Consider the following 24,666-nt stretch of genomic DNA (forward strand, 5'->3'; position numbering starts at 1 on the left):
CGTGAGTATTGATAAATCTGCAAAGTGCTTCAAAGAACCCATAGCTTGATTTTTACAAGGTAGAAGATTGGAATAATATGCTCACTAGCCTCAAATATTTAGTTGCATGCAGGTTTCATAGTGCGAAAGCCCACATTCCATAAGAAGAAGAAACCATAAGCTAAATATGAATAAATAAAGAAAGAAATATGAATAAACTAAAGTCAAATCAAGAACTAGGGAACCCTCATTATCTCAAATTTTATGAGGTAGCTTAATGAAATAAGGGAAATTCACATGGGCCTACCTAATAATCCTCCGGTCAGAAATATTTTATTATATGCTTCCCAAACATCAAAACTCATGCATTTTCGCTTAGATTAATCCAAAGAAACATTATTTCTCCCTTATGTGTAGATTTGCGTCTCCTCCTGCTTGATTATCAAGTCAAGCTCTAGCGCCACCGATCAAGCTTGTCAATTGCATTCCCATGATTCCTTATTCCAATCTTTATGTCATCAGGAATACTCATGCCTAAAGAAATAAACAATAATGGAGATCCGAATAGCACAAATCTTAAATCATAATAATTTGGCATGCGTCCATTCATGTTGTTCTCGCTTTTCTTTAAAATATTCATCTACAATCATTCCGAGAATGACAATAATACTTGACATCAATACATGCTCATTCCCACTTGGATTAGTCGAAAGCAACATGATTTCTCTCTTACGTGCGTAGATTTAATCTGATTAAGCTTGACCATCAAGCTGAGCCACAATGCCATCGGTCAAGCTTCCCAAATGTGTTCCCATGATTCCTTATGCCAACGCTTGTGTAATAAGGAGTCCTCACGCCTAAAGGAATAAGAAATAATGGAGACCCCAATGGTGCAAATCCTAAATCAGATTCTTTGGTCATGTCTTGATTCTCGTTGCTCCTTCTATCCTCCAAAAGATTCGTCCATGATTATTTGAAGAATGAGATCAATACTTGATCAACTAATTTTCTTTCTTCATATTTTTCCAAGCATTAGATCGGTGCGCATGATTGCCGCTTCCACGCGCTTTCACTCAACGCTCATGTTTATGCTCCCAAATAAAACCAAACCATCATATTATATAGAGATTAGAAAGAGAGGCACAATAGAGATGAACAAAATGATTACACATATAGGATTTCAAATCTGAGAAGGAAAGAAATAAAAATTGTTTGTTCTCTTCCATACATCTAAGTGTAAGAATCAAATCAAATTGATTTAAACACGAGAGTAAATAAAGAACATAAAAGAAACGAAGAATGTGAGCGATAAGTCCATGCTTGCTAGCGCGAATGTTGATAAGTCCATAATGTTCTTGATAGAACCCCTAACTTGATTTTTCGCAAGGTAAAAAATTGAAATATTATATTCAATAGCCTCAAGTACTCGGTTGCATACAGTTTTTATAGTGCGATAGCCCTCATTCTGTAATAAGAATAAACTGGAAGCTAAACATGAATGAATAAATAAATAAAGATGAATAAACTAAAGTCAAATCAAGAATTAGAGAGGAGTCAACTGGTCAACAACTATTATAGTCCTAAATCTTAAGAACTAGCTTAATGAATCCAAGGGAAAATTTGCGTTGGCCTACCAAATAACACTCTAAACCAAATTACTTCGTTATATATATCCTAAACATTAAAACAATTGCATTCCAATTGTATTATGCTTGGATTAATTGAAAAGAACATGATTTCTCCCATACACGAATGTATTAAGGTCTCGTCCTACATGAACATCAAGCTAAGCCCAATGCTACCAGTCAAGCTTGTCAATGGCGTTCCCATGAATCCTTACACTAATCCTTGTGTCATAAGTGCCCTCGTACCTAAAGGAATACAAAATGATCTGAATCAAAACATTTGGGCATATGCCTCGATTCTCATCATTCTCTCTTTCTTCTAGAGGATTCGTCCGTGATCATTCAGAGAATGATATAAATACACGGGCACCGGAATAGAAGTAAGTGAGCAACAAGTCTATGCTCTCTAGCGAAAGGGTTGATAAGTCCAAAAAGTTCTTGAAAGAATCCATAATTTGATTTTCGGCAAGGTAAAAAATTGAAATAATATGCTTATTAGCCTAAAGTATTCGGTTGCATATGATTTTTATTATATGAAGGACCTTATTCGATAATAAGAAGAAACTAGAAGTTAAATATGAGTAAATAAATATAGAAAGATGAATAAACTAAAGTGAAATTGAGAACTAGAGAGGAGTTGACTGGTCAATAACTCTCGTAGTTCCAAATCTTAAGAGCCAACGTAACGAATACAAGGGAGAATTCCTGTGGCCCTACCTAATAACATTCTGAACCAAATTACTTCATTATATGCATCCTAAAAAATCAAAATGCTCATATTCTCAATTGTAACTAAAGTGAAATCATGAATGAGAGAGGAGTTGACTGTTCAACAACTCTCGTAGTCCCAAATTTTGTGAGCTAGTTTAACGAAAATAAGGAGAAACTTGTGTGGGTCTACCTAATAACACTGCAACCCAAATTTCTTCATTATATGCATCCCAAACATCAAAATGCTCGCATTACTGCTTGTAGTATGCTTAATTAGTTAAAAACAACAAGATTTCTCCCTTACGCCTGTGAATTTACGTCTCGCCTTGACTAATCATCAAGTTAAGCTCCAATGCCACCGGTCAAGCTTGTCAATTATGTTACCATGATTCTTGTGTCCTAAAAGTCAAAACACGTGTATCTCCTCTTGGATTAATTGAACGCAACATGGTTTCTCCCCTACGGGCATGGATTTGGGTCTCATATTGCTTGATCATCAAGTTTCGCCCCAATGCCACCATTAAAACTTATCAATTGCATTCCCATGATTCCTTAGGCCAATCCTTATGTCATAAAGAATCCTCATGCCTAGAGGAATAAGAAATAATGGAGATCCCAATAGTGCAAATCCTGAAATGGAATATTTAGGTGTGCCTCGATTCTCGTTGTTCCTTCTTTCTTCTAAAAGAATTGTCTGCGAACATTCAAAGAATGATATTAATACTCGATCACCTAATTTTCTTTCTTTGCATATGTACAAGCATTGGATAATGTAGTTAATTATGGAAATTGTATTTATTCTGACCTAGGTGGTGAAATATCAAGGATTGAATATGTTTTAAGGTATCACTTGTCAGAAACCAAGTCTTTTGGAGGAAGAGCAAAAATTTAGGCAGAAGATCATTTTCAATAAGGCGTGACCACACCTTACAATCCATGAGTTGCTAGAATCTGTAGAAGGGAATTTCGAATTTTCAAGATAAATTTGTGGTGGACCCACTTTTGTATAATTTCCTTTATTTTTAAAGTGCTAGATAAAGAGAACTTACTCCATGTATTTAGGATTTTAATTTGTTTAGATTACTCTTTAACTTATCCTTCCATATATGGATAAGATCATATAGGAAGTTTATTTCTTTTTTATAAGGATTATCTTATTAGGGTTTAGGTTTGACTTCCTATATAAGGAGGCTAGTTCTACCAAGTAGAGGACGGCTGAGAGTGTTTTGATATTTATTATTTTTCTTCTTCTATTCCCTGTAATTCTTTTCTTGTGAATTTTTACTCCACTATGTGTGGCTAAGTTTTTAATTTCTGATTCAAGAGTGAATAAATTCCAATTGTGATTTTGTGAGGCTTTGTGCTTAACAAAATTCTTCTTTAATTCAAGTATTCTTTATTTCTTATTTTTATTATTTATGAATTTTTGATATTGATTGAACTGACGACTCAACTTTGATATTGATTTTTCTATTGTTAAACTATGAATTTGTGATCCGTAATTGTCATGAACGATTGACAGAAGTAGCAAGGAGCTGGCTCATGTGTGTGTGATTCCGGCCTTTTCGAATTACATAGCTTGCACGATAGGCTCTAGGGAAATAAAGAAACAAGGTTAATTCAATTGTAGCTATCTCAATTAATTAATGTTGGTTTAGTCATTTTTATTATTCTTAATGCTAACAATGAGTTGATATGGAACGCTATCGTGCCAGTTGAGTAATGTTAAGTTTTGATTTGGATGATGGGTTTGAGTCAATTATATTAGGAGAATTACACTTGTTGCGGCTTTTTCGAATAAGTAGACTAAGTACTTGAATAGAAAAATTAATATTTAAGCCTATGGTCATTATTACAATTGGATGGAATTAGCACCCTTGAATTGAAAGTTTGTTAAGATTGATTTCTTTTACTTTAATATTCAGCCTTCATTATTTTTTGTTTATTTATAATTTTGATTCAAACATTCAAAATCCCCCCATTTTTATTTTACTTTGAGAAGCTATCCACATTGGTTCCCTTGGGATTCGGCCTGGTTTCACTATTTCTACAAGTTAGTTTAGGAAATCAGTAATTTATTTTGAAGGGCTTCGACCACCTGTTCAAATTTGGCACCGTTGCTAGAGAAATATTTTAGTTTCTCATTGTTTAATTTATTGTTTATGACTCGTTCTTCTCAGGCTATTAATTTGCAATATAATCCTAAAATTGAGAAGACAACGCGTCGATTAAGAATGGAGACTAGGCAAACCGTGTTACCAACACGGCCACCAACACGACCGTGTTGGATGCGTCAAACGTGAAAGAAAAAGAAGCTTTTAGGAAGCACGGCCACAGAGAGCAACACAGCCAGGAACACCAACCTGTGTCCCCAACATGGCGAAGGACACGGCCGTGTTGGAGGCGACACGGGGTATTAATTAAAAGAACAATGAGAGGAAAAGAAGGAGGCAGTTAGGGTTAGAACGTCCCAAACCCTAATATTTCTCTCTCTAAGGGTTTTCTGAGCTGAAACCAAGAGAAAAGGAGACTTGGATCAAGGTTTCAATCGGATTCCCTTCGAAGATTGAAGATTGGGCAAGGTTCGTCGATTGGTTTTCAAATCGAGTAAGAGGAACAAGGATCGATTCAAGATTGAGCAAGAGGAATTCGGGCTGTTTACTCTCATCCAAGGGTGTAATCGGGTTTTCTCTACCTTTACTCATTGTTGTAATTGAATTCTTATGTATTTTGATAATGAACATGATTAGCTAGATGGATTAAATCCATTGGGATTTCTTTACTATGTTGGCTTAGTATTATATTGTTGGATTGTTTGGATTAGTTTTGTATTCTTCTTGCTTTCAGTATTAATAAGATAATGCATTATTCATGAGATGTTGTGAATTGTGTGGTTAGATTCCTTTATGTTATTGAGAAGTCCATTTGGCAATTGGAATTTTGAATAGTAAGAACTGGTTAATAATCGCTTAGAGATAAGGATAATTAACTAGCCAGATTAAGAATTAACAAAGCTTAATAGAGGCGAATTAAAGCTTAATGCTAATTTAAGAATCAGTCGTTAGAAAGAGATTCCAACTTTAGGTTATTAGGTTTAGGAATTCAGTTATCTCGAGAGAGAAATCGAATTCGGTTAAGAATTCTTCCACAGGTAGCATAATTAGACTCACCGATCCTTTATCTTTTGTTTGATTGCCAACTAGTTTAGATTCCCTTTGGGTTTGTTTTCTTGTCTTGATAATTTCTTTTATCAATTACTCTTGCATCTCCCTTAGGACTTAGCTTGTAGCTATTAGTTAGTTTAGAAATTATTTATCGCTAATTTTAGGTTAATATAACAAAGAACAAATGAGTAACTCTAGGCTTTCACTTTCCCGAGGAATACGACCTTGATACTCGCTATTAGTGCTAGACTGCATCGATAGGTACACTGCCTTAGATTGTAGCTAACACGATTTAGCCTATGAGATACTAGGCAAAGAAAAAGTTATCTTATAGCGGAATTGGAGATAGATTGGGCTATTGGTGACACATCTATTTTTCAAGAAGTTGCAGAAAATATGGCGAACAAAACTCTCAAAGAGCTAGCTGCGCCGGATTTGAATCAATAACCTTTATGCATTACATTTCCTAATATTGCAGTTGATTTTGAATTAAAATCTGGCTTAATTCACTTACTGCCTTCTTTTCATGGATGTGCAGGTGAAGATCCTCATAAACACTTGAAAGAATTCCATATTTTATGCTCCGGAATGAAGCCACATGGTGTGACCGAAGAGCAAATAAATCTTAGAGCTTTTCCCTTTTCTTTGAAGGATAAAGCAAAAGATTGGCTCTATTATCTACCCTTCGGTTCAATAACAACATGGAATGAGATGAAAAGATTGTTCTTAGATAAGTTTTTCCCTGCAACAAGAGCTGCCAATATTAGAAAAGAAATATATGGCATAACACAGTTCATTGGAGAAACATTGTATGAGTATTGGGAAAGGTTCAAGCAACCGTGTGCTAGCTGCCCCTATCACCAAATTTCTCAGCAACTCTTAATCCAATACTTCTATGAAGGATTATTGCCAATGGATAGGAGTATGATTGATGCAGCAATTGGTGGAGCTTTGGTAGATAAGACACCTGAATAAGCCAAGCAATTGATTTCAAACATGGCTGAAAATTCTCAGCTATTTGGTACAAGAGCTGATGGATCTACTAGGCTAGTTAATAAGGTAAGCACTAAAAATCTTAAAAATCAAATTTCTAATTTAACTGCTTTGGTTTATCAAATGGCTGTAAGGCAATTGCAAATGGCAAAAGTTTGTGAAATATGCTCCGTTTAAGGACATTCCACTGATATGTGCCCAATATTGCAACAAGACATAATGCAAGAGACTAATGCTTTAGCTGGGTTTACTGGTCAACCACAAAGGAAGTATGATCCCTTTTTCCAATCATTATACTCCTGGATGGAGATATCACTTGAATTTGAGCTATGGAAACCAAGGAGGACAACAAAAGTATCCTTCCCAGAATTTAATTAGACCACCTCAAGCTCCAAATTCAGGTATGTCCTTGGAAGATATTGTTAAAAATCTTGCTAATAATGCTTTTCAATTTCAACAGGAAATAAGGTCAAGTATTCAGAATTTAGGCAATCAAATTACTCAATTGGCTATGTCGGTAAGTAAATTAGAGGCTCAAAATTCTGGAAAACTACCTTCATAACTAGAGATAAATCCAAAGGAGAATGTTAGTGCAATTTCTCTAAGAAGTGGAAAGGAGATTCCTTCAGGTTCGATTCCACTTAAGGAAAGTGAACCAAGTAAGGAAAATGAAGAAAAAGCTTCCTCTAAAGCATCACGTGGGGTAAAGTTCCATCCTCCCCTGTCTCTTTCATCACACACTCCATTACCTCCTTTTCCTAGCAGATTAGCAAAGCCAAAAGAAGATGGGCAAGAAAAGGAGATCTTGGATACATTTAGGAAGGTGGAGATAAATATCCCATTATTGGATCCTATCAAGTAAATTCCTAAATATGCAAAGTTCTTGAAGGAATTGTGCACCAACAAAAGAAGGATGAAGGAAAAGGAGAAAGTGGTGGTAAGTAAGGATGTGTCGGAATATGCTAGAAAAATGCAAAGATCCAGGTATGTTTTCATTACCTTGTGTTATTAGTAATACGAAAACTGAGCGTGCCATGTTAGATTTGGGAGCTTCCATTAATGTCATGCCATTTTCTATTTATCAAGATTTGGAACTAAATGACTTGCAAAAGACTGGTGTAATGATTCAATTAACTGATCATTCTTTCATTCATCCCTTTGGGGTGGTTGAATATGTTTTGGTGCAGGTTAATTAGCTCATGTTTCCTGTCGACTTTTACATTTTGGAAATGGATGGTAATTCCTCATCAAAATCAGCCTCGATTTTGTTAGGACGGCCATTCATGAAAACTGCTAAGACAAAGATTAATGTAAATGAGGGTACTCTCTCTGTAGAATTTGATGGAGAGATTGTTAAATTTAATATTTTCGATGCAATGAAATATCCTAATAATGTACATTCTCTTTCCATATTGATGTAATTGATCCAATTGTGTAGGAAGTTTTTACAAAAGAAAGTCTTGGTGATGAGCAAGAATTGATTATGAGATTGGTGTAGAAGAATGATTTTCAGCAACATTATCTGAACCAACAAATTTCAATGCTGAAATTTATAATACTAATAACAAGATGTTACCTTCAATTGTGTAGGCACCAAAACTGGAACTAAAAGCTTTACCGGATCAACTAAAATACGTATATTTAGGTGATGATAAAACATTACCTGTCCTCATCTCAAAAGGACTAACAATGAAACAGGAAGGAAGATTGGTTAAAGCTTTAAGGGAATACAAGGTTTCAATTGGTTGGACTTTGGCTGACATAAAAGGCATTAGTCCATCAATTTGCATGCACAGGATTTTGCTAGAGGATGATGCTAAACCATCAAGGGAACCACAAAAAAGGTTGAACCCAACCATGAAAGAAGTTTTCATGAAAGATATACTCAAGCTGTTGGATGCAGGTATAATCTACCCAATTCATGTTGTCCAATTCATGTTGTCCCCAAGAAAACTAGAATGACTGTGGTGAGGAATTTGAACAATGAACTTGTACCAATGCGTGTGCAAAATGGTTGGAGAATGTGTATAGATTTTAGGAAGCTTAATCAAGTGACTAGAAAAGATCATTTTCCCTAACCTTTCATTGACCAAATGTTAGAACGATTGGCAGGCAAAACTTTCTTTTGTTTTCTTGATGGCTTTTCAGTATTTTATCAAGTTCCTATTGCACAAGAAGATCAGGAAAACACAACATTCACTTGTCCTTTTGGAAACCTATGCTTATAGGTGAATGCCTTTTGGCCTCTGTAACGCCCCAGGTACGTTTCCAAGATGCATGATGAGTATTTTTTCTGAATATATTGAGAAATGCATTGAAGTATTTATGGATGACTTTACTGTGTATGGGGATTCATTTGATGAATGCTTAGATAATTTAACCAAAGTTTTAAAAAGATGCATAAACCCCAACTTGGTTTTAAATTATGAAAAGTGTCATTTTATGGTCACCCAAGGCATTGTATTAGGGTATGTGGACTTCCAAGGGTATAGAGGTTGATAAGGCAAAAGTGGACATAATTGCAGACTTACCATACCCTACCAATGTTAGAGAACTGCGCTCTTTTCTTGGATATGCTAGATTTTATTGCAGATTTATCAAGGATTTCTCCAAGATCGCTTTTCCATTGACAAATTTACTGCAAAAAGAAGTCCAATTCGAGTTTGGGGAAGAATGCATAGAGGCGTTTGTAAAGCTCAAAATTTTTTTGACAAGCACACCTATTATTCAACCACCTCAATTGGATTTACCTTTTGAAATCATGTGTGATGCAAGCAATTGTACAATGCGAGCAGTTCTGGGGCAGTGGAATAAGAAGAAAAGTCATGTTATCTATTATGCTTCCACGACCCTAAATTCCGCCTAATGCAATTACTCCACCACAGAAAAGGAGCTTTTCTTAATTGTCTTTGCTTTGAATAAATTTTGATCTTATGTGCTTGGTTCTAAAGTTATTGTGTATTCTGATCATGCAGCTTTGAAGTATCTTTTAGTAAAGAAAGAATCAAAACCAAGGCTAATTCGGTGGATTTTGCTTCTTCAAGAGTTTAACTTAAAAATCAAAGATAGAAAAGGAGTGGAGAATTCTATTGCAGACCACTTGAGTAGGTTGATAAGGGAAGAAGATGACCTACCTTTCAATGACAACTTTCCGGATGAACATTTGTTCCAACTCAAGGGTATGATTCCTTGGTATGCAAACATGGTTAATTATTTAGTCACAAGAAATCTACCCTGTTGTCTTAATAAGTCTAGGAAAGCAAAGATAAAGAGTGAGTCTAAGTATTATGTTTAGGATGAGCCCTTCTTATGGAAATTTTATTCCGATCAAGTGATTAGGAGATGTGTGCCTGAAAATGAATTCCAATCTATTTTAGCCTTTTGCCATAATTATGCATTTGGAGGACACTTTGGACCCTAATGAACCGCTAGGAAAATCTTAGATTGCGGTTTATATTGGGAAACTTTGTTTAAAGATGCATCTCAATTTTACAAGAGTTGTGAGAGATGTCAAAAAAGTAGGAGCACTAACTTGCAAGAATGAAATGCCTCAAGTTCCAATTCTTATCTGTGAAATATTTGATGTATGGGGCATCGATTTTATGAGTCTTTTACCCTCCTCTTTTGGTTTTTCATATATACTTTTGGCTGTGGATTATGTATCAAAATAGGGGGAAGCTAAAGCCACCAAACTGATGACTCTCAAGGTGTTGTAGGTTTTATCAAGGCTAACATCTTTAATAGGTTTGGGATTCCAAGAGCAATCGTCAGTGATCAAAGAACTCATTTTTGCACTAGATCGGTTGCAGCTTTGCTGAAGAAGTACGGAGTGAATCATAGAATAGCCACCGCATATCATCCTCAAACCAATGGACAAGCTGAAGTTTCCAATAGAGAAGTTAAATCCATCTTGGAGAAAATGGTAAATCCAGGAAGAAAGAATTGGAGCCTTCGTTTAGATGACGCTCTTTGGGCTTACCGCACGGCTTACAAAACTCCCATAGCAGTGTCCCCTTATCGGTTAGTTTTCGGTAAAGCATGTCATTTACTGGTAGAAATTGAGCATAAAGCCTATTAGGCAGTTCGGCAATGCAATATGAACATGGATAAAGCTGGAATATCAAGGCTACTACAATTGCAAGAATTTGAGGAGTTGCGATTAGATGCATATGAGAATTCGAGAATTTACAAAGAGAAGTGAAAATTACTCCATGATAATATTCTTATTAGGAAACAATTTGAGATTGGTCAAAAAGTATTTGTTATATAATTATCGATTGAAGCTTATGCCTGGTAAGTTTCGCTCTCGATGGATCGGTCCATTTTTTGTTACTAATATGTTCTCCTATGGTGCAGTGGAAATTAAAAGCTTGTATTCAGACAAAATTCTCAAAGTAAATGGTCATAGATTGAAGATCTTCTAGGAGGGTGAAATCGCTCCATGTCTCGTTAGTTTTCCCTTGGATCACCCTACTTATCCAGATGACTAAAATGTTTCCTTACTCTATTCGAGCAAAATGATGTTAAATGAATTGCGCTATTGGGAGGCAACCCAAATGCTCTCTTTATTTTTCTTTTATTCATACCTCCTATTTTATTTCACTTAGTTTATTTTATTTTCTAATTTTTTATATGTTATTTTTAATGATGAAGTTCAAATTTTTTTGGCAAGAGGCTAATTTCGATAAGGCATGACCACGCCTTTTTACAGCTCTCCCAGAAACGTTAATAGAATTTGTTACAGAAGCTCATTTCTTAGAAGGCGTGACCACGCCTTGTTTCAAAACATCTTCTGTTTTGTTTTGACTTCTTCACTTAATTTTACAGAAGCTCATTCCATATAAGGCGTGACCACGCCTTATCTCAAAACATCTTCTGTTTTGTTTTGACGTCTTCAATTAATTTTATAGAAGCTCGTTTCTTATAAGGCATGACCACGCCTTGTTTCAAAACATCTTCTGTTTTGTTTTGACGTCTTCACCTAATTTTATAGAAACTCGTTTCTTATAAAGCGTGATCACGTCTTATTTCAAAACATCTTCTGACTCATTTTGACTTCTCTACTTCATTTTCTTTATTTCTTTTATTTAAAAAAAAGAAAGAGAAAAGAAGAAGGAAAGTTTTATTTTACAGCAGCCACCATCATTTTTTTCTTCTTTCTTTTGCAGCAACAGCCAATATTCACTTCCCCTTTCTCTGCCCAAATAATCATGGTGTGCCTGAAGACTACTGCCTAAAAAAGGACCTCAACACGTTGGCGCAGTAAAGGGACACCTTTCAATCCCGGTGACGCGACAGTTTGCCAAGAAGAGAAAATGATAGCAATTCCTCCACCCAACGCCGACGAAGCAGTTCTTCCTCCCGATGCTGACGCAACAGCTTCGCCCAATGCCAACGCGACAGCTTCGTCTAACGTCGATGCGACAGTTCGCCAAGAAAAGAAGACGACAATAGCCACTTAGGACAATGGCAAAACAACATTTAGGCGAACTCGCTTAGGAAAAGGGAAAGCTATTCTACCACCATCAGAAGCTGAATTAACTGGGTTTTTAAAATTCACTACTAAAGGATAGGTATGCGGATGTACGAACTAAAAAAATTAACCCAAGTAAGTATGTCGATACTCGTTCTCTAAAGGAACTGAATATTAAGGAGGATTTCAATGCTATGATAGCTAGTATGTGGTGGAAAACTTTTGTAACTATTAAATATCCCACATTTGTTGAGTTGATTAGAGAATTCTACATAACTTTTCAGTTTGAAATACCCGAGAATTTCACTTTTGATAGTCTTGGGATATCGACTCCTAGGCCATGAATTTAAGTAATCAATCATTGAATTTAATCTGGCTTTAGGATTTGTTTATACTGAATTTTCCGTAACCATTCAATATAAGAGTTCTGCTATAGATATTGGTGATGTGTTTTATCAAGCAAAACTTTAGAAGACCGTGTCTTCTTACCCCATGCATTATGATCCTAGCAACTTTAATGGTGTGTACCTTAATAAACCGGAATGAAAATAATATGCCCAGTAGCCTCAAGTATTGAGTTGCATGCAATTTCTGTAGTGTGAAAGCCCTTATTCCATAAGAAGAAGAAAATAGAAGCTAAATATGAATAAATAAATAAATAATGATGAATAAACTATAGTCAAATCATGGACTAGAGAGGAGTTGACTAGTCGATAACTCTTGTACTTTCAAATTTTATAAGCTAGCTTTATGAAATGAAGAGAAAATTCGCATGGGCCCATCTAATAGTACTACGAGCCAAATTACTTCATTATATGCATCCAAAACATCAGAACGCTCGCATTCCCCCTTGGATTAATTGAAAGCAACATGGTTTCTCCCTTATGCGCATGGATCTATATCTCGTCCTGCTTGATCATCAAATCACACCCTAATCCATCGGTTAAGCATGTCAATTGTGTTCCCATGACTCTTTATGCCAATCCTTATGTCATCAAGAGTCCTCGTTCCTAGAGGAACAAGAAATGATAGAGATCCCAATTGTGAAAAACCTGAATCGGAATATTTAGGCGTGCCTCAATACTCGGCATTCCTTATTTCCTCCAAAATATTTGTTTGTGATAATTTGGGGAATGATATCAATACTTGATCAACTAATTATTTTTCTTCGCATTTGTCCAAGCATGAGATTGGTGCCTATGATTGCCGCTTCCACGCGCATTAACTCAACACTTGTGTTTATGCTTGCCAAATGAAACCAAACCATCATACTAGACATAGATTAGAAAAGGACAAACAAAAGAAATGCAGAAATGAGAACATAGGTAGGATTTCAAATCTAATAAGAAAATAAATCATAAGTTCTTTATTCTCTTCCATATGGCTAAGCATAAGGATCAAATTGAATTGATTTAAACATAAGGATAGACAAAGAACACGAACAAAGAAAGGACATGAGCAATAAGACTAGGTGTGTTAGCATGAGCCTTCATAAGTTTGAAAGGTTCTTGAAAGAATCTATAACTTGATTTCCCGCAAGGTACAAGATAAATAATATGCTCACTATCCTCAAATATTTGGTTGCATGTCGTTCTTATAGTGTGAAAGCCCTTATTCCATAAGAAGAAGAACCTAGAAGCTAAATATGAATAAATAAAATGAATAAACTAAAGTTAAATCAAGAACTTGAGAGGAGTTGGCTGGCCAACAACTCTTATGGTCTGAAATTTTATGAGCCAGCCTAAGGAAAACAAGAGAAAAGTTCGTGTGGACATACCTAATAACACTCCAGCTCAAATTAGTTCATTATATGCATCCTAAACATCAAAATATGCGCATTCCCACTTAGATTAATTGAAAGAAACATGATTCTCCATCATGCGTGTGGACTTATGTCTCATCCTCCTTAATGATCAAGTCATGCTACAATGCCACCAATGAACCTTGTCAATTATGTTGCCGTGATTCCTTAAGGAAAATAAAGAAAAATTTGCATGGGCGTACCTATTAATACTTCGGCCCAATTTGCTTCATTATATCCCTCCCCAGCATCAAAACACGCGCATTCCCACTAGTATTAATCGAAAGCAATATTATTTCTCCTTATGCGCATGGATTTGCATCTCATGCTACTTCATCATCAAGTCACGCCCCAATGCCACTGGTCAAGCTTGTTAATTGCGTTCCCGTGATTCCTTAATGAAAACAAGGAGAAATTTGAGTGGGTGTACTGAATAACACTTTGGCCCAATTTACTTTATTATATGCCTCCCAAACATCAAAACATGCTCACTCCTGCTTGGATTAATAGAAAGCAACATGGTTTCTCCCTTACATGGGTGGATTTCCGTCTTGTCCTGCTTGATCACCATGATAAGCTCCAATGCCACTAGATAAGCTTGTCAATTGCATTCCTATGATTCCGTATGCCAATCCTTCCATCATCAAGAGTCCTCGTGCCTTAAGGAATAAGGAATGATGGAGATCCCAATGGTGGAAATCCTGAATTAGAGTATTTGGGGGTGCCTCGATTCTCATCATTCCTTATTTTTCTCCAAAAGACTCGTGCATGATCATTCAGAGAATTGTATCAATACTCGATCAACTAATTTTCTTTCTTCACATTTGTCCAAGCATTAGATTGGTGCCTATAATTGCCACTTCCATGTGCTTTCATTCAACACTCGTGTCTATGCTCCCTAAATAAAAACAAATGATCATACTAGATAGAGATTAGAAAGAAAGATATAAAAGAAACAAACAAAATGAGAACATAGGTAGGGTCTTCAATCCGATAAGGAAAATAATCAAAAGTTCTATGTTCTCTTCCATACAGCAAAGCGTAAGGATTAAATCAAATTGATTTAAACATAAGGGTAGACAAAGAACATAAAATAAAGGAAGGACGTGATGGGATAAGTCTACGTTTACTAGCACGAGTGTCATAAGTCTATAAGGTTCTTAAAAGAATCCATAACTTGATTTTCTTAAGGTAGAAAACTCAAGTAATATTCTCACTAGCCTTGAGTATTCGGTTGCATGCAGTTTTTATAGTGCAAATGCCCTCATTCTACTAGAAGAAGAAACTATAATCTAAATATGAAAAAGTAAATAAAGAAAGATGAAAGAACTAAGGTTAAATCAAGAACCAGCAAAGAGTTTACTGGTGGATAACTCTCGTAGTCCAAATTTTATGACCCAGCTTAACGAAAAAACAAGGAGAGATTTGCGTGAGTCCACTTAATAATACTCCTACCCATATTACTTCATTATATGTATCCCAAACATGAAAATCCTCACATTCCCGCTTGTATATGCTTGGATTTATTGAAACAATATGATTTATACCTTACACATGTGGATTTACATCTTATCCTGCTTGATCATCAAGCTAATCTCGAATGCCACCGGTCAAGCTTGCCAATTGCGTTTCCATGATTCTTTACACCAATCTTTGTGCCATCAATAGTCCTCATGCATAGAGGAACATGGAATAATGAAGGTCCTAATGATGCACATCTTGAACCAAAATATTTAGGAGTGCCTCGATTCTTGTCATTTCCTCTTCCCTCTAAAAGATTCATCCGCAATCATTCTGATAATGATATCAATACTCAATCAACTAATTTTCTTTCTTCGCATTCGACCAAGCATTGGATTGGTGCCTATGATTACCGCTTCCATGCGCTTTCACTAAACATTCATGTTTATGCTCCCTAAATAAAACCAAATTGTCATACTAGACAAAGGGGCACAAAAAATGAATAAACTAAGCGATAAGGAAAGAAATCTTAAGTTCTTTATTCTCTTCCACACGACTAAGCGTAAGGATCAAATAGAATTGTTATAAGAACATGGCTAGACAAAGAATGGAAAAGAAATGAATGACATGAAGGATAAGTCTATGATCGCTAATGCGAGTCTTGATAAGTCTGCAAAGCTCTTAAAAGAATCGATAACCTAGTTTGTCGTAAGGTAGAAAACTGAAATAATATGGTCACTAGCCTAAAGTATTCGGCTGCATGCATTTTTTATAGTGCAATAGCCCTCATTCCACAAGAAGAAGAAACTAGAAGCTAAATGTGAATAAATAAGTATTAAAAGATGAATAAACTATAGTCATATCAAGAACTAGAGAGGAGTTGACTGGTCAACAACTCTCGTAGTCCTAAATTTTAAGAGCCAGCTTAACGAAAATAAGGGAGAATTTGCGTGCTCCTATATAATAACACTTTGACCCAAATTACTTCATTATATGCATCCTAAAAATAAAAAACGCTTGTATTCTCGCTTGTATTATGCTTGGATCAATTGAAAACAACTTGATTTCTTCCTTACATCGTGAATGTACATCTCGTCTTGCTTGATCATCAAGCTAAGCCCTAATGCCATCAGTCCAACTTATCAATTGCATTCCCATGATTCCTTTCGCCAATCCTTGTATCATGAGGAATCCTTGTGCCTAAAGCAACAAGGAATGATGGAGATCCTAATGGAATAAATAATTTATTGGAATACTTGGGCGTGCCTCGATTCTCGTCGTTCCCTCATTTCTCTAAGAGTCTCGTCTGAATTCATACAGAGAATGATATCAATACTTGATCAACTAAATATTTTTTTTCGCATTCCATGTGCCTATGATTGCCGCTTCCATGTGCTTTCACTCAACAATTGTTTATGCTCCCCAAATAAAACCAAACCATCATACTAGGTAAAGAGGAACAAAAGAAATGATCAAAATGAGAACATAAGTAGGACTTCGGATCCGGTAAAGAAAGATATCAAAAGTTCTTTATTCTCTTCCACTCGGACCAAGACATAACTTTTACTTGTTCAAATAAAAATTAAGGTGAAGCGGGGTCAGGAACAATGAATCTCTTTATGATAAACAAATTCCTTTTGACAACTAAGCATAAGGATCAAATTAGAATTGTTATAAACACAAGGGTAGAAAATGAACACAAAAGAAAGGAAGTACGTGAGCAATAGGTCTATGTCTACTAGTGCGAGTCTTGATAAGTCCTCAAAGTTCTTTAAAGAATACATAAAATTTATATCCCGCAAGGTAGAAAATTGAAATAATATACTCACTACCCTCAAGTATTTGGTTGCATGCAGTTCTTATAGTGCGACAACCCTTATTCCATAAGAAGAAGAAACTAGAAGCTATATATGAATATATAAATAAAGAAAGATGAATGAACTAAAGTTAAATTAGGAACCAGAGAGTAGTTAGCTGGTGAACAACTCTCATAGTCCCAAATTTTAAAAGGCAGCTTGACAAAAATAATGGTAAATTCGCATGAGCCTACATAATAACATTTGACCCAAACTACTTTATTATATTACGCTAATCCTTATGTCATTAGGAGTCCTCGTGGCCAGAAGAGTAAGGAATTATGCAGACCCCAATGGTGCAAATCCTGAATCATAATATTTTGTCATGCATCGATTCTCGTCGTTCCCTCTTTCCTCCAAAAGACTGGTCTGCGATCATTCAGAAAATGATATCAATACTTGATCAACTAATCTTATTTATTCGCATTTGTCCAAGCATTGGATCGGTTGATACGAATGTGGCTAACTTGTGTCAAACCCATATTCAATGTTGATGTCTTCACCAAGAATTATTCACCTAATCAAGCAAAGAAACTCTAACTTGCAACACGACCCTTAAATATCTTGTACTTGAGAACCTTAATTATAAAAGATCAAAGGCTGTTTAATATAAACAAAGGTTTAGATTAAAATAAGTTTGTAATATACCAAATCTTCATTTAATAAATTCACCAAGTTCATAAAGAACAAATTAAGAGAATTAACTCTAAAGTAATCAATATTCAACCAATCTAAATTCGTACTAGCTTATATAGGCCTTTGAAAAACCTAATTCTATAATAATAAGACTAGGAAATAGAACTTTTAAATTAAAAGGATAACCTAAAATAAGACATCTGACTATTAAAAGACTTCTTTAAATGAACATTGATGTGCGTAAAGTACACACATCTAAATAGGGTTTTTAAGATTGATTTTATGGACATTTGGATGTGAATTGGTCTCAACACTCATCCTATGTGTCTGTTTGTGTGTATTAGGTTCAAAAGAAGTCAAAGAATGATAAAGAGAAGAATTGGAGCAGAATTGGACGTCAAAGCTACCGAAACAAGCTAAGTATGCGCATGAGGAAGGTGAACATGGCCATGTTGGTTTCAACACTAGCCGTGTTCCCAACACGCGCACCAACACGTCCGTGTTGGGTGCATCAAACATCAAAGAAAAAGTTCTTAGGGAGCACGGCCACAGAGAGTAACACGGCCATGAACACCAGCCCGTGTTGGTGGCGACAAGGGGAATTAATTAAAAGAATGAAGAGAGAAAAGAAAAGGAGCGGGGGAGAATGTCCCAAACCCTAATATTTCTCACTCTAAGCATTTTCTAAGCTGGAACCAAGGGAAAAGGAGACTTAGAACAAGGTTTCAATCGGATTCCCTTCAAAGATTGAAGATTGGGCGAGGTTCGTTGATTGGTTTTCAAATCGAGCAAGAGGAACAAGAATCGATTCAATTCAAGCAAGAGGAATTGGGGCTGTTTACTCTCATCCGAGGGTGTAATCGGGTTTCTCTACCTTTACTCATTGTTGTAATTGAATTCTTATGGATTTTGATAATGAACATGATTAGCTAGATTGATTAAATCCATTGGGATTTCTTTACTATGTTAGCTTAGTATTATATTGTTGGATTGTTTAGGTTAGTTTTATATTCTTCTTGCTTTCAGTATTAATAAGATAATGCATTACTCATGAGATGTTGTCAATTGTGTGTTTAGATTGCTTTGTCTGATTGAGAAGTCCATTTGGCAATTGGAATTTTGAATAGCAAGAACTGGTTAATAATCGCTTAGAGATAAGGATAATTAACTAGCCGGATTAAGAATTAACAAAGCTTAATAGAGGCGGATTAAAGTTTAATGCTAATTTAAGAATCAATCGTTAGGAAGAGATTCCAACTTTAGGTTATTAGGTTTAGGAATTCGGTTATCTCGAGACAGAAACGGAATTCGGATAAGAATTCGTCCACGGGTAGCATAATTAGACTCACCAATGCTTTATGTTTTGTTTGATTGCCAACTAGTTTAGGTTCCCTTTGGGTTTGCTTTCCTGTCTTGGTTATTTTATTTATCAATTACTGCTGCATCTCCCTTAGAACTTAGCTTATAGCTATTAGTTAGTTTAGAAATTATTCATCACTAATTTTAGGTTAATATAACAAAGAACAAAGGAGTAACTCTGGGCTTTCACTTTCCCGAGGAATACGACCTTGATACTCGCCATTAGTGCTAGACTGCATCAATAGGTACACTGCCTTAGATTGTAGCTAACACAAGTAGCACACATCAAACATATCCTCCTAAAATTCATCCAACCCTAGCCCATATAAGAAGAAACTAAAAGCTAAATATAAGTAAATAAATATAAAAAGATGAATAAACTAAAATCAAATTGAGAACTAAAGAGGAGTTGACTGGTCAACAACTCTCGTACCTCCAAATTTTAAGAGCCAGCATAACAAATATAAGGGAGAATTCGTGTGGCCCTACCTAATATCATTTCGAACCAAATTACTTCATTATATGCTTCCCAAAACATCAAAATGCTCATATTCTCGATTGTAACTAAAGTGAAATCATGAATGAGAGAGGAGTTGACTATTCAACAACTCTCGTAGTCCCAAATCTTGTGAGCCAGTTTAACAAAAATAAGGAGAAACTTGTGTGGGTCTACCTAATAACACTCCAACCTAAATTTCTTCATTATATGCATCGCAAAAATCAAAATGTTCGCATTACCACTTTTAGTATGCTTGATTAGTTAAAAACAACAAGATTTCTCCCTTACGCACATCAAATAACCCCATACTTAGCTCATTGCTTGTCCTAAAGCAATCAAAAGTAAAATAAGGAAAATAAATCACTAAGGAACAACACTTAAACTGACAAACACACTATAGAGCTCCTGCACATATCCTTAACAAGCGTAAGTCAAATAAAAAGAAACGAAGCAATCAATTCAAGTATCACAACCAAGATGCCAATAATTCGCAAAATACTGTCTCAACAAAATTAAAGGGTAGTGTTTAATCGCTTAATGCGTCAACTACTGCCTTACTTACTATATGCTTGCTCTTAAATCCTACTCTTACCACTTATGGAGAGTCAACAACCATGTCAAGAGATCTTTATAAGGTTGTAATGGGGATTAGGTAAGGGTAGGTAAATTTGATCAGAGTTGAACCTATGGTGTTCTGCAATGAAATACATGACCTGCATACAAGTCACAATAATCATAAGGGGTAAACAATGGATAGTAGTCTAAGGTAGGAAATAGGAATCAAGTTAAAATGTAAACTCCGAAAAGCAATTAAACAATTAGCTCACTTACTTCCTTTCTTTTCATCACCCTTCCCTCTTATTCTTCTTATTATTTTTTTTCTTTTTTTTTTCTCTTTTTTTTTCATAAGGGAAGAACATTCACATAATAGAGTGAATTTCTTTTGGATTGGAGAAAGTTGCTGTAAGATTCCACACTATTCCCAAGATAAAAATTCCCAATAAAAACAACTGATATGCAAAATCATAACCCAAAGCAGAATAAAACTAAGTGGTAATGGAATATGATAAAAGAAATGGTGAAAGAAGGGGTTATCTACAGAATCAATAAATGAATGAATGCTATTTGGCTAGAATGAAAAACCTAAGTGCCTCTATCATATAAAAGTGTTAAACTTTCCTTGTGGCCCTCATAAGCATTACCGAGCAAGTTCTAAAAGTAAAGACAGTAATTGGCACTCTCAACAAGAAAGAAATACAAGCATATAAAGTGTATGCTTACAATTTAGGCTCAATTTCTCACAAGTGTGCTTTTGAGTAGGTTCCAAACAAAAATCATCAAAAGAGAATTAAATAAACCAAAGCAACTTAGTGCAAAACTCAAACTAATTATCTTACATTCTTCCGCAAAACTCAACACTATCGGTTTTACCCGATCACATGGACATAAATAGGATTTCAAAAGGAAGTCAATGGTAAGAGCATCAAAACAAAGTGAAAATTTTTTAAAATTTTACAAAATATTGCACAGAGAATAAACAAATAATTGAGATGGGATAAATATCACCCACCCCACACTTGAAGGACACACTATTCCCAGTGTACAAAATATAAGAAATGAAAATGGAAAAAGAGCTAAGACTGCCCTAACTATGGCTCCGGAGTGAGAAGAGGTGCATCGTCAGGGATATCAGGGTGTTGGCTAGTCTGTGGTAGAGGAGTGGCTGCAAATAATAAAATGAAGAATTAAAATCGAAACTGAAACAAAAATTAAATAAAATATGAAAACTAAAATAAGAAAATGTTTCAAAACGAAAGCTTAAAATATTAGAGATTAAATATAAAAATTGGGGTGCCTCCTAAAAGTGCTTCTTTTTGATATGATGAGTCTTCTTAGCTGGACTCATGGTGAAAAGCAAACGGGCGTGATCGACGACTATCCATCCTTCTTCCAAGCAAATGGCTTCAAGTATCCTCTTAGAGGGATAATCGTCAATTTCCTCTTCCCGACTGTCAAGCAAGCTGCCAGTATGATGTGCAAAACTCGCTCCTCGTATAATTGCACGTAGTCATGATGCTTTAGGGGCTCTTCCAATTTGAAAGCTGAAGTTTCACCAATTGGAAGGATCGACGGTTGGGCAATTTCTTCAGGAACGTCGATGGTTTTCCCTAGTCCTTGGCTTGGTTCACTTACTAGAAGAAACTCGAGCTCCTCCAAGACTTCTTCATTGGATAACTCGTGCTCATCTTCCATGGTCGAAGGGACTTGTGGAAAATCCACCAAAAATTCCACTAACTGCAACTCTGCATCATCAACTGTACGTTCCTGTTGGTAGTCTTTTAAAGGGATCATGTTTGCCTCTTCCTTTTCTAGTTCTATCTCCATGTTCAAAGAGTCATCCTGCATAGAAGCATCATCATCAAACATAATAGATAACCTAGAAAAATTCTTACTTGAACGCAAAGTGACGGCGCTCAAGTGTTCCTCGAATTCAGTAGCGTTTGATAGAGTTCCAAATTGCTCTTCAACTAATAACTTGAAGATTAAGCCTACTTGATGCTCTATGTTCTTAATCGAGGCTTGTTGATCTTTAAGTATCCTCTTTGTTTATTGGTATCTATCCTCAAGACTAACAATAAACCATATCATCAGCTCCTCTGACACTAACTCTTCACCTTGAGTTGATGGTGCAAGATTAGGCTGCTGAAATTCTGGCGGTTCTTGGCCATCTAAGCTCCATCCAAATGGTGAATGAGTGCTCCATTCTTGATTGTAGGTGCTTCCATATGATTCATTTGGCCAACTTCCCGTATAATTCACCTGTTCATAGTTGTAAGAACAATGAGCAACATCACTATACAATGGACAATCATTACTCAAATGTAAACCACAACAAAATTCACAAAAAACTTGAGATGAAAGGATAGGAGTGGAGAGTTGATCGGTAGCCCTGCAAAATGATTTCCACTCGAGCTTCTAAAGATGCACGGTTATCCCAATTTTAAGCACTCTGTTGGTTCCTAATCCCATTTTCCAACGTGTCATATAAACAGTTTAGCATTGAACCTCCTTATCATCCACTATTTGAATCATAAACTTAACTAAATAAATATGTACAAACAAAACAGAAATAAATATAAATAAAAATAAAAAAAGGCTAAATGAACAAATAGCAAATTTCACTATAGTTTTCAAATAATTCCCCGACAACAGCGCCAAAAACTTGATGGTTGCTATCTATGCAGCTACAATCTAAGGCAGTGTACCTATCGATGCAGTCTAACACTAATGGTGAGTATCAAGGTCGTATTCCTCGGGAAAGTGAAAGCCTAGAGTTACTCCTTTGTTCTTTGTTATATTAACCTCAAATTAGTGATGAATAATTTCTAAACTAACTAATAGCTACAAGCTAAGTTCTAAGGGAGATGCAGGAGTAATTGATAAATAAAATAACCAAGACAAGAAAGCAAACCCAAATGGAACCTAAACTAGTTGGCAATCAAACAAAAGATAAAGGATTGGTGAGTCTAATTATGCTACCCATGGACGAATTCTCAACCGAATTTGGTTTCTCTCTCGAGATAACTGAATTCCTAAACCTAATAACCTAAAGTTGGAATCTCTTCCTAACGATTGATTCTTAAATTAGCATTAGGCTTTAATCCGCCTCTATTAAGCTTTATTAATTCTTAATCCGGCTAGTTAATTATCCTTATCTCTAAGTGATTATTAACCAGTTCTTGCTATTCAAAATTCCAATTGCCAAATGGACTTCTTAATCACACAAAGCAATCTAAACACACAATTCACAACGTCTCATGAATAATGCATTATCTTATTAATACTGAAACCAAGAAGAATACAAAACTAACTCAAACAATCCAACAATATAACATTAAGCCAGCATAGTAAAGAAATCCCAATGGATTTAATCAATCTAGCTAAACATGTTCATTATCAAAACCTACAAGAATTCAATTACAACAATAAGTAAAGGTAGAGAAACCCGATTACACCCTTGGATGAGAGTAAATAGCCCCAATTCCTCTTGCTCGAATTGAATCGATTCTTATTCCTCTTGGTTGATTTGAAAACCAATCAACAAACCTCACCCAATCTTCAATCTTTGAAGGGAATCCGATTGAAACCTTGGTCCAAGTCTCCTTTTTCCTTGGTTTCAGCTCAGGAAACCCTTAAAGAGAGAAAAATTAGGGTTTGGGACGTTCTCCCCCTCTCCCCTCTTTTTCTTTCCTCTCTTCTTTCTTTTAATTAATTCCGCCTATCGGCGCCAACACAGCCGTGTTCCTGGCCATGTTACTCTCTGTGGCCGTGCTCCATTAAAACTTCTTCTTCTTTGATGTTTGACGCACCCAACACGGCCGTGTTGGTGCCCGTGTTGGGAACACGGCCAGTGTTGAAACCAACACGGCCCTGTTCAGCTTCCTCATGATCGTACTTAGCTTGTTTCGGCAGCTTTGATGTCCAATTATGCTCCAATTCTTCCCTTTATCATCCATTGACTTCTTTTGGACCTAATGCGCACAAACAGATGCATAGGGTAAGTGTTGGGACCAATTCACATCCAAATGTCCATAAAATCAATCTTAAAAACCCCATTTAGATGTGCATATTTTACGCACATCAATAACCCAAAAAAATTCTCACCTGAACTCAAAGTGACGGCGCTCAAGTGTTCCTCGGATTCAGTAGCGTTTGATGGAGTTACCAATTGCTCTTTAGCTAGTAACTTGAAGATTAAGCCTACTTGATACTCTATGTTCTTAATCGAGCCTTGTTGATCTTCAAGTATCCTATCTGTTTGCTGGAATCTATCCTCAAGACTTACAATAATCTTCATCATCAGCTCCTCTAACACTAACTCTTCACTTTGAGTTGATGGTGTAAGATTAGGCTGCTGAAATTCTGGCGGTTCTTGGCCATCTAAGCTCCATCCAAATGGTGAATGAGTGCTCCATTCTTGATTGTAGGTGCTTCCATATGATTCATTTGGCCAACTTCCCGTATAATTCACCTGTTCATAGTTGTAAGAACAATGAGCAACATCACTATACAATGGACAATCATTACTCAAATGTAAACCACAACAAA

The 24,666-nt window shown here is 35.8% G+C and overlaps 1 protein-coding gene across 1 annotated transcript; it reads left to right on the plus strand.

Moving 5' to 3' along the window:
- The first annotated feature begins 7,701 nt into the window (after positions 1 to 7,701).
- On the plus strand, positions 7,702 to 10,550 carry LOC125371179. Its single transcript, XM_048379710.1, has 4 exons — positions 7,702 to 7,866; positions 8,063 to 8,375; positions 9,448 to 9,664; positions 10,217 to 10,550. The coding sequence occupies exons 1-4, from the start codon at positions 7,702 to 7,704 to the stop codon at positions 10,548 to 10,550; spliced, it is 1,029 nt and encodes a 342-aa protein (XP_048235667.1).
- The last annotated feature ends 14,116 nt before the right edge of the window (positions 10,551 to 24,666 follow it).

This window comes from Ricinus communis, chromosome 9 (genome assembly GCF_019578655.1).
Source record: "Ricinus communis isolate WT05 ecotype wild-type chromosome 9, ASM1957865v1, whole genome shotgun sequence".
NCBI classification, from domain to species: domain Eukaryota; kingdom Viridiplantae; phylum Streptophyta; class Magnoliopsida; order Malpighiales; family Euphorbiaceae; genus Ricinus; species Ricinus communis.

Bases quoted from the DNA above. Each gene is read 5' to 3' on its own strand.
- LOC125371179 (XM_048379710.1), top strand. From the start codon at position 7,702: ATGGATGGTAATTCCTCATCAAAATCAGCCTCGATTTTGTTAGGACGG. The intron at 7,867-8,062 runs GTACATTCTCTT...TCAATTGTGTAG, and splicing joins CAATGAAATATCCTAATAAT to GCACCAAAACTGGAACTAAA. The intron at 9,665-10,216 runs GTATGCAAACAT...CATCTTTAATAG, and splicing joins CTCAAGGGTATGATTCCTTG to GTTTGGGATTCCAAGAGCAA.